Genomic DNA, 10,845 nt, shown 5'->3' with positions numbered 1-10,845 from the left:
CACACACACACACACACACACACATACATAGGAGTGCAGGTACACTTTACACAAAATTAATCAGAATAGTGAGAATTTTCTATAATTGTTCTCAGGGTTCTGTCTGGTGGCAAATACTATATTGAACAATGTATTACAATGCATTTTGGAAACTCAAAGTAAGACACTGTTACCCTAGTGTATATTGTTGTGGTGACTGTTATTTCTTATCAAATATGAGTTGTAACCCTAATAGCAACTGGGTGAGACTCATTAATACTCTTCAAATAAACAGTATTTTTATTGAACTTTTTAAGTAAGGGAGAGGTTGGAGGGAGAGGATATAGTGTGTGTGTGTGTGTGTGTGTGTGTGTGTGTGTGTGTGTGTGTGATTTCTAGTGACATTTTCCCTCATTATGACACTGCCTGGTATATTAAAATTTAATTAAATAAATTGAATGTGAGAATATATAAAGTGACTAGTTTTATTTTTAGATTGTTAATTTCTTCTAACATTTGAAGTGGATTCTGAGATGGGAGGATTAAAATTGAAAAAGAAAACTTTATGGAGCAAACAATATTAATAATTCTTCACCCAAGTATATAGCATTGGAAAATGGACAACTTAAAAATTTGGGGTTGGGTTAAATATTAGCTCATTAAGGTATATTTTATAATCTTTAATAAAGAATGACACCAAAGTGTAAGTGAATTTTCAAGCATTTTGTTTAGCTGAATGGCTGACTAGTTAAGAGTTGATACTGAGTTTTCTGCCTTTGACGGAAGAGTTACAAGAACATTTTCCAGTTGTGACATATTAGATCATGGTCTACCTTAATCTAACTTTCTTACAGGATTCAGTCTTAGTTACTAAGAAACATTCTTATACACAGCTCTGCTATATGCCAGGCACATGGCCTAATTCATGTCTATAGTAAATTATACAGTTGGAGAAAAACTGAAGATGATGTTAATGTGTTTAAAGGTGTTGCTACTTAATTATGAAAGAATAAACTTTATATTGGCTATGATTTCAATTTGTTAAAATACAAATTTAAAAGAAAAAATAATGCTTTATTATTTGAATGTTGAAGAATGTAAAAATCAAGTTAAAGTTCCATGCAGCAGAATTTAGGTTTTCATATTGATCCAAAGGAAATAGGCTTGTATTTGTTATAAACACAATGATCTTGTATACTTATACCAAGAGTAAAACTCAGTTATTTGTCTGGTTAAACATATTTTTATTCTTTTAAATAAATAATATCTGTGAAAAAGTATAGCAACATGCAAAATTAACACCCATTATGTGTTTTTTCTATTAACTGAGTAGATAAGGGCTAATGGGTTTTCGTGATTCTATCAATTAGCTTTAATAAATATGTGATTTTCATCATGTTAATTTATGCCAAGCTATTAAATTAATGAAAGTGTTGAGGTACATCATTCATTTTACATGTTGTACATTTATCTTCTAAAAGAAGTGAATTAAAAATTTAGACTCGGACAATCATATATTTAATAGTATATGATGATGCATCATCATTGCATACACCTTCTCATCCTGGAAATTCACACATTCACTATGTCCTTCCCACCCTTGCTGGCAAAAGTAGAACGTAGATACTGATACCATCAGCTCATTACAAACAATAAATGTTATGTATAGCAATATGCCGAATAAAATCACAGAAAGGGTGAATAGTCATATGCATTCCATTTAAGCATATGATACTGAGCATATGGCAATTATTTTTCCTTTGGTATCACGTGGTCTATGAAATCAACCTGATAGTGACCCTCAGAGATATCATGTTAGACATAACAGGTAAAGTGTCAGGTACAAAGGGAACTGAAACCTCCTCACTACATCCATTAGAACACATTGTTTTTAGTTATGCCCATTACTTCTTTCAAGTAACCTGCAGATATACCTATGAGGCTGGCCCACCTGTGGCTGACAGCCTTTGGAGAGACTCTAAGGAGAGCATGGAGCTTAACAGTCAAGGGTTTAGTGAGTGGCCTTAGAGTTTAGTGAAATTTCATCCTCAGCACTGAAATAAGATGATGTAAAGTGTATTCTTCTTGATAATGGGCCAAAAGCAACCTTGCAAATACAAGAGTAGTACATTATATTACTGTTGAAAGGCTTTTATCATCCAAGTGCAAGAACAGCAAACTGAATAGCAAATCACAGAGTCATATTTCCATATATTTGAAAAAGAAAAAGACAAGATGGCCAAGCAATTGGTCATTTGTTACAACAGATTCTTTTTTCTAGAGAGAGTTGAGGGCAGTGCTGATACAGATCACTAGAATCTTTTCTTCTTTTTACATTTTCGGCATTTTTGGCTACCTCTCTTGTCTTCTGAGCTACTGTCGCTGTCGCTGGCTTGCCTTTGCCTCTTTCGTTTATTCCTATGATATGGGTCCGGGTCACTTGGTTGTTGGTGAGTCCATTCATAGGAGCTGGGTCCAGCCTCTAGGTCTGAAGCGTGATTTAAGGAGCAAGGCCCAGATGCACAGTTGGGAAGTGGAGCTGCCATGTCATAGAAAGGAGGCTGCAACACTGGAGTTTGTGTGTGCCACTGTTGTGAAGGGAAGACACTCATGAACACATACTCAAAATGCTAACAGACATTAGCCCCTCGCATGCGCTTGGAGGCATCCATGGGTAAGCCAAGCTGTATCTGGGTGTGGAATGCGCAGAGGTTTAGGGTGTTTCTTTTTCTGGTTAACATGAACACAAAGATTAAAGGTGCCATGTAGTGTACCACCACATTGATTACCAGTGAGCAGCAGAAGTATTGTGCAAAAATAAACAGGTGAGTTGTAAACACAATATAAAAGATAACAAAATAAATAAATGAAGTAGCACATTTTTACAGAGCCCATGGCCTTGCTCTTGATAGGCAGGCAGTCTCCAACTGAGGTATATCTCCTCGGAGGGCCACAGTGTTTCCTACCTGGAAATTACTTGATTTAATGTAGATTTACAGCAGCTTTTATAACAGGTAAAAAAGAAGTGCACTACCAGGCTCTGTTTGCCTCAGATATACATAAGAACGTCCTGGTGTGTGATTTAAGTACTGATTTTAAATTTTAATGAAAACAGGAAGCTTTTTAGATGCAGGTGAACCTGCAAGGCTAAGAACTCCCAAGCTGTAAAAAGACACAGCTGTCAGTCTTTGGGACTCTGTGATGCTTCCTGTGTTTTAACAAGTTAACTGAACTTCCTGCCCACGTGACTGGGGTAGCAGGAGACACTTTTCTGCTGCAAACCCAGCTAGAACAAAAAAGTAAAAGATTCCAGGGAGACATTGTGGTATTGGCTAAGAATTCCTAGCTATTCCCTGACTTCTTACTAACCGCAGCTGGATGTTTTTTCAAAACAAAACAAAACAAAACAAAACAAAACAAAAAAACCCAAAAGCTTACATAGATGTTGGGTATTCACATAAATAACAGCCTCTGAAACAAACAAACAAACAAACAAACAAACAAACAAAACAGTCTCATACTTGTCACTAGCAAACTTATACTCTTGGATTTTGTGAGCAATAGGGCAGGACTTACACTATTTCACCTATAAAACAGCTGTGAGGAAGGTATTCTAAAATCAAATACAAGATTAAGATATTTAGGCTATAGACAAACTGTGGAAAGCTTAAAAAAATGAGGTAGTTCCTTCTAGTAACTGAGACCTTTCTCAAGTGGCTTTTAGAACACAAAAATACTTAAATGTGACAGACAGCATCAGATACAAATATTATAAACTGATTGAAAATATTTACACCTAGGAATGTTTTTAAAAATGGTCACTTTGATGAGAATTTGACACTCAAGTGTAACTTTGGTTACTTTAGTCACCTGCTCTTCACTGCTGAGCCCAAGCAATTCATTGAAATCCTACCTACACATAGCATTTCTCATGACCCTGTCTGAGCACATGCTGGAGCACATTCTGTGTTGATAGCAGGTTTATATTTTAACTCCAAATGTTAAGAATGGCTCTTTTGTTCTTATTTATTGTAAATTACATGCAGAACCAATGTATTTCACTTACCATTTTCTGAAAGAAAAAGTACTCTTGAGGTAAGGCCGCATTCGCAATTGGGAAAAACTGCCTGGGAAAGGAAGATCTTCCCACCATTTCATCATGCCTTTGCAAAAGAACAGAAAAAGGACACCTTAAAATTCTTAGGTACAAATGTCATTTTCTCACTAGAAAAATCAGTGACAGCTCTATGTCAGTATGTAGAAGAGAAGACTTTTCTGGGACCCTTTAAGATGAATGACTTGAACACAGAAATAATGAGTTATTTTACTTTTAATACAATGACAGTATTACATTAATCATTTAATTATAAGGTATTGAAAGCACAATATTTACAATTGCATTTTATTTTCTATACAGAACATGTTGGATCATGCTGTAATTAAAGAAAGGAGTACTCAGATATTAATATAACAAGCAAGTGACTTGCAATCACTATGGGAACACCAGTTTTCTACAAATAGGGTGGAATTTTTGCCATTTTAGTTTTTAAAATATCTTTACAGTTGAACTAAAACATTCTGTGCTTATAATGATGCTTTAATATACTCATGATGTTTAACATTAAGATAACGAAAGTCGACACTTCAAAAAACATGCATTTGAATACCTGAAGCTTTGTGAATTTATCTTAGCACAGCTCTCAAAACTTTGGTTGGCTGGTTCAGAAGTGCGGGAACTTCCTTTAATGAGACAGAATTAAAGAAAACAAAACATAAGGAAATATTATTTCACAACACAAGTACTTGGAGTTTGAACATTATAACATTAAGTCGTAAAGCCATCCCAAACCCCCAATCTGGTGGTTCAGACTGAGGCAGGAGGACCCAGCGCTTCAGATTAGCCTGGGACACTTATAGTGAGATGTTATTTAATAAAAACCAAACCAAGACAAATATAAAAACCTTATTCTTTTTCTGTTTTGTTTTTGTCCTTTAAAAGACAGGGTTTCTCTGTGTAGTTCTGGCTGTCCTGGTCTCAAAAACTCAGATAGATCCGCCTGCCTCTGCCTTCCTAGGATTACACGTATGGGCTTACTCTTTTAAAATATACTATTGACTAAAAATTCTGTACTCGTGTAAGACAGATACATAATTTATATCTAGAGTCATATTTATAGATTATTACATATGATTAAAATGATAGGGTAAAAATTATACTTTTCCCCCAAACCATGGACAGTTATGAACATTATATAGGCTATGAAAGATATGTAACATTGTTTGATTACACATTGCAGTAAACTAAAAATTGCACATCATCATTTTCACTTGTTCATAGAATATAAGATATCATTTCCCTAAACATCACAGACAAGAGCCATCTCAACTTTTCACAGGATGTGTCAAAATGCAACACAACCAAGTTAATTTTACTAATTGACAGAGAGCTGGGCAGGGATGGGCACAGAGAAAGGCAGACAAAATTTCCTTTTGAAAGAAGACATGGTTTTTCTTACTGATGACTTTGGTAATCAATAATAATAAGTAATAATTAATAACAACAATAATAATATTAGTAAGCCAGTACCCAGAGTTACTTAGAAGGCCTCTATTAGTCCTTTGAGCCTGCGAACATTTTCTGGGCTTTTCATTATAAATGACTGGTTCATGACATGTAACAGATGTCCTTTGGGGCTTGTGAGCTTTAAATTGATGCCCTAGCAATGTGCATAGGATGGTTTCCCAAGAAAAACTAAGTGGGAAGGAGTTTCTTATAGATGATAGGAACTTGAGCAGTGTCAACAAGATAAAGCAGTCTTGTATAAAGTTTAGAGTTATTTGTTTCTAATTCATATAAATTTTCAAATAACTAGCAACCTTTATAAGCACTACTTGGTTCATTCTACAAAAGAATTTTAACAGCTTTAATTTAGAACAGATGTGTTGGCTTTGGTTATATAGTAGGCAGTATCAATTGATTATGCATTAAACATTAGGTATGTTCTTTGAAAAAAATAACTATGATAACAAAGACATTTTATTGTCCTACAGCAGTGGTTCTCAAGTTGCGGTCACTACCCCTTTAGGGGTCGCATATCAGATATTTGCATTACGATTCATAACAGTGGCAACATTTAGCTATAAAGAGCAATAAAATAATTTTATGGGTGGGAGGGTCACCACAACATGAAGAACTGTATTAAAGAGTCACAGCATTAGCATGATTGAGAATCACTGTCCTACAATACATAGTAGACAAAATGGTGTAGCCCCTGAGGACAGGACTAGCAAAGCTCACTTTGAATATTGATTGCTGAGAGAACTTACCAAACCGATACTGCACATTAATTGGTCTTCCATATAAACGAATTCCATTTAGCAAAGCTATGGCATAAGACACGGATTCAGGATGCTTGAAGCAGACAAAGCCAAAGGACTTCGGCTTTCCATCTCTGTCTTTGCAGAGAGTCACTTTGGTTAGTGGCCCGGCCTGTAAGAAACTTAAAAATTATTTTCTCATAAATCCAAAGATTTTGTTTTTACACTAAATTAAATCAAATAGATTTATGTTTGACTAAAATAAAGAACAAATAGCTCCACAAATAATGCATCTTCCTAAAAAAAAATAACACAGCTATGAACTCTTTCTAACCTATCAAAACATTAATGGAAAAGGAACTTATGGATTATAGATTATATTAAAAGGAAAGATTATCCTTAGTTTAGGCTTTACAAATTAACCCAGAAACTTTCTGACTCTCACACTAAAATACTTCTACTTCTCCACACTTATTAGCAGTATTTAACTGAAAAGTAAATTATAATGAGGAAAATAATGTTGATTGAGTTACAGTCAAAAAGGATGGTAACATGACATCATGGGTTCATTTCTTCTGTTAAGAAACTGTAAAAAGTTCTCTGAAAAAAATTTACAGTGATGACAGAGACACTTTTTGTTGTCCTACACTATATAAAAAAATACAATGCTTAAGCTCACTTTGCAAAGATTCACTTTAGTTAGTGGCCATTGAGCCTAAGTCTCAGTGGGTAAAAATGCTTCCATTTAGATGTAAGAACTTGAGATTGAATTGTCAGAACACAAATTGATAGAAGCTAGAGGCCCAGCTAGCCTAGAGTGTACAACAACAACAAGAAAAAAAGGTCACAAACAGAAGGGAAAGTCAAGAACCAATATTGGAAGTGTTCTCTGACCTCCACAACGGTATGGTGGAACTCACACATCCATATTCATGTACATTAATTATGTAAACATACATGTGTATACTACACAGTGTTTATAAGAGAAACTAAATCCATTATGCATTTTGATGTAGTAACACTGCTTCATAAATATGCCCCAAGGAAATTTACTTTATTATGTTTAAGATCTAGCAGAGTGGGTAAGCCATTCATAAAAGTGAACAAATAAAAAGTAGCAACTAGATATATTATTCCATGGTGAATTATTCAAACAGAATAAAGTACAACAAATTGTAAGTTTCTAAATATGTAGCTACAACAATGTGAAATAAGTAACACAAAGCAAAGAAACAAAGCCTAATATTAGAGAACACTGTTAATCACATCTGAGGGAAAAAAATTGTATCAATCAATTGCCATGATTAGAGGATATATTCATAAAGATCAGAACTTATCTAGAGCTGTATACTTTAATAGTTACTTTTCTTCATGGACTTGAATAAATACGTAAGCATGTTTTTTAAACCACAAGAAAGTACTTCCATCCTTATAATGGTGCTGTGCTTTGGACTTCCGTCTTTGCTCTCTGAATGCTTTGCTCAGGTAGTTCATGTTCCTTTTGTGTGAATAGGCTGAAGCTAGCAAAAATGATTTCCCTATTGCTGCCTCTTCTAAGAAGACAGCCTTTTGAGATGCTGTGTCATGGAACTTCACACTCAATAACACCTTTGAAATCACAACCTCAGTCTACCCTTCCTAAGCCTATACTCTAGTATTTCTTGATTAAAAGGACAAAAATATAAAAAAAATGTTTGAATTTAAAAAAGGATATTCAGAAATTTGAAATAAATTATTAAAATCGAAATAGTAGTAAAAGTAAAATGACTTATCCCATTTTCTGAGTTTTTTCTTTTGGTAACATTAAATAAACAGTAGCATACACATATAAGATTTATTTATATACATATGCCAAAATTATCATTTCCTGAGTGCTTGAGACTAGAATCTTAAGCAAATGCTGACCATAGAGCTATGCTCCTAGCTTTTCCATAGCATTTTCAGATCTATGGAAGGTACTGATATCAACAAGTATCGCATTTATACTTCTTTTAACATCAGAATGAGGCATTTTCAGGGCAGCTGCAAGTTATTCTAGGTTTTGCTCATGTTGCTGACATTGAGTCTTTCAAAAAGGATACTTTATGTTAACAATTTTTTCCTGGCAAAATGAAAACATAGGCTTACTGTCTGGCCCTTTAAATGGGATTTAAATTTTAATTAAGTGGGAAAAGGAAATCACAAAAAGAAACAGGGAGATAGTGTATATTGCCTTTTGTATGCTCATGACTGATGTGGACCTAGTACTAGGCTAGTACTAGGCTAGACAGGTCAGGTTTTAGGGGATTTATAAACCCACAGGCCATCTCTCCTCACTTGAAGGAGAGCCTTAGAGTTTAAAGAAGAATGCTTTCTGGAGGAGCTAAAATTGCTCCAGTCCCAAACAATGAGCTTCAGATCATACTGGGTCACACACTAGATAATGGCATTTTTAGAAGGGACATTTTAAAATGACAACGGGTAAAGATAAAAGTATTTAAAAAAAAGTCTTTACTTTTTTCAAATAATAAAATATTTAATGTTTAGGAGGAGAGATATTCTGCAGAGAATCCTGGCTATGTACCAAGTCCTTAGCATCTATGGGTAGTAAACATGATCTTAAGTTTAAGGACAAAGTACGTCCTTTAAACATAAAACAAAAAACGAAACAAACAAAACCCCCACCTTTTCACTGCTGGTACCCACACTTTACTCTAGAAATGCATGTGTTATTGTGTCCCTCAGATTTTTCCCTTATTCTGAAGGTGGAAGTCACTCTCCATTTCTTTTGATTATTCTTTTAGCAATAATTAACATTATTAGTAATAACAACAGTAGCCCTAATAGCAGCAGCCACAGCTGTAGCTGCTTCACAAAGCTAAGTTTGTGTTTGTTTGTTTTTCTAGCAATCATTTTACATTTCAGACGCTTCTACTCCCATTTGACATTTAAGGACAGTACATATTTAGACTCAAATACTGACGCCCATCCTCACTGTAGACCTCTGTGCTCTCACTTTCAACTGTTTTATTTTTATTTTTTCCTGTTTCCTGTCCATATTATTTCCCTGTCTCTTTTGCAGATTAGCACAATTCATGGAAAGCAGTTTGGATTTTCCCCCTTTGGAGTGTCTTCTCTGAACTTTGATTTGCTCCATAATTCTGAGTCACTAGCCAGTGAGTGGCTAAGGACACCCCTCTCTGGCACTGGGACCTACACGTGTGTTTACCAGTCCTCAGAAAAGTCCTGAAGGTCCGAGTATGAAACACAGTGACACGACCGGGGAGTCCATTCGTTTAGTCACGGGAAATTTACTCCCGAGCATTTCAGTAATCACTTGTATGATTCTAGAATAAAAATGTTTCCCCCATCACAAGGCTGGGGAATGGATTTCAAGAGAAGTGCCCTTCTGTCAGGTACCATTTCTCAGCTGGGACTGAGGGGTGCTGACCCTTCCAGGAAGACAGGGACGGGGATGGCTTGTGTTTCCGCTGCACGTCCAGGGCCGGGAGCGGCCCCGGGAGCCTCGCCGGGGACTGGCGGGCTGGGGAAGGCGGCGGGAGGTCGTTGACCACCGGGGGCTGCAGAGGAAGGGGCGTACAAGCCCGTCCTCCCTGGCCGCACACTGGTGTGCCCAAGCGAGGGACGGGAGACCCGAGCTCCGGTGGGGCGGGGTCCCGGGGCTCCACGGCCGCCGCCCGGCCTTCCCCACGGACTGTACCTGAAGGAACAGCTCGTAAAGAATCTCTTCCCGCACTCGGGCCTCTAAATTGCCCACAAACACGGTCCTGTCAGCCTCCTCCTGAGCCGGGAACATCCCCGCGGGTCCGCAGCCGGGCGTGGAGGAGGTGCCAAGGACCCGCCCCTCGCTCCGCTTTCCTGCGCGGCTCCGCCAGGGCAGCGGAGCCGGAGGCGGGCGCGCGCAAGGGGCGGGGCGGGCGAGGCCACGCCCACACGCCACCGCGGGACACGCCCACCGCCCCGCAGCCCCGCCCCCACCTGGGCAGAGACGCCCGCGGCCGACCAGGTGGCTTTAGCAGAGTGCTTGGCACAGTGCCTGTCTTTTCCTGAGCAATAGTAATTACTGATTTTCGTTTTGTTTGTTTGTTTTGTTTTAAATTTTCAAGCAGAGTTTGAAATACAATGACCAGAAAGATGATTTAGGGTTGACTAACTTCACTAGGTATTACGCGAGAAGTTGTCTCCAAAGAGTAAATGGGTAGTTCAGTAACACTGGGAAGTTAAGTTATAAAATCTGAAGGAATGTCTGCATGCGTCGATACTGATACAAGAGAGGACTAAAATTAAAGTTTGTTTGTCTTTTAGGTGATCCTCAGATAGGTCTTCGACATTTTTTTGGGCTCCCAAAGGCCACTGACCTCGAGAGAACACCCTATATAAATGGATCTTTGGAGAATGTTCTCTGAGGGCCCTAAAGTCATTTTGGAAATATCACTCAGGAATAGGAAGAGGATTTGGTCTTTGATTAGTGGAGCGGTAGGAATTCATTTTGAATTCAGGAAGTGTACGTTCTGCTTGCTTGACTGATCAGAAAATTTCTTTCTAAAG

At 37.3% G+C, this 10,845-nt stretch overlaps 1 protein-coding gene across 1 annotated transcript; it reads right to left on the bottom strand.

The window, feature by feature from the left end:
* Nucleotides 1-1,109: 1,109 nt before the first annotated feature.
* On the bottom strand, nt 1,110-10,143 carry Rbm11 (RNA binding motif protein 11). Its single transcript, XM_055617825.1, has 5 exons — nt 9,998-10,143; nt 6,307-6,469; nt 4,647-4,719; nt 4,046-4,142; nt 1,110-2,567 (listed from the first exon to the last, which is right to left on the bottom strand). Exons 1-5 carry the CDS (start codon nt 10,091-10,093, stop codon nt 2,292-2,294), a joined length of 705 nt encoding a protein of 234 aa, XP_055473800.1. The 5' UTR covers nt 10,094-10,143; the 3' UTR covers nt 1,110-2,291.
* Between the last annotated feature and the right edge of the window lie 702 nt (nt 10,144-10,845).

This window comes from Psammomys obesus, unplaced genomic scaffold (assembly GCF_907164565.1).
Source record: "Psammomys obesus unplaced genomic scaffold, mPsaObe1.curated_primary_1811, whole genome shotgun sequence".
Lineage (NCBI taxonomy): Eukaryota > Metazoa > Chordata > Mammalia > Rodentia > Muridae > Psammomys > Psammomys obesus.
This window is presented reverse-complemented; position numbering and strand designations above follow the sequence as displayed.

Excerpts from the sequence above, each read along its gene's own strand:
- Rbm11 (XM_055617825.1), bottom strand. The coding sequence starts at position 10,093 with ATGTTCCCGGCTCAGGAGGAGGCTGACAGGACCGTGTTTGTGGGCAAT. Across the intron at positions 6,470-9,997 it reads TTTACGAGCTGTTCCTTCAG|GCCGGGCCACTAACCAAAGT; the intron begins GTACAGTCCGTG and ends AGTTTCTTACAG. Across the intron at positions 2,568-4,045 it reads ACTTTTTCTTTCAGAAAATG|TGGCACACACAAACTCCAGT; the intron begins GTAAGTGAAATA and ends CCTTCACAACAG.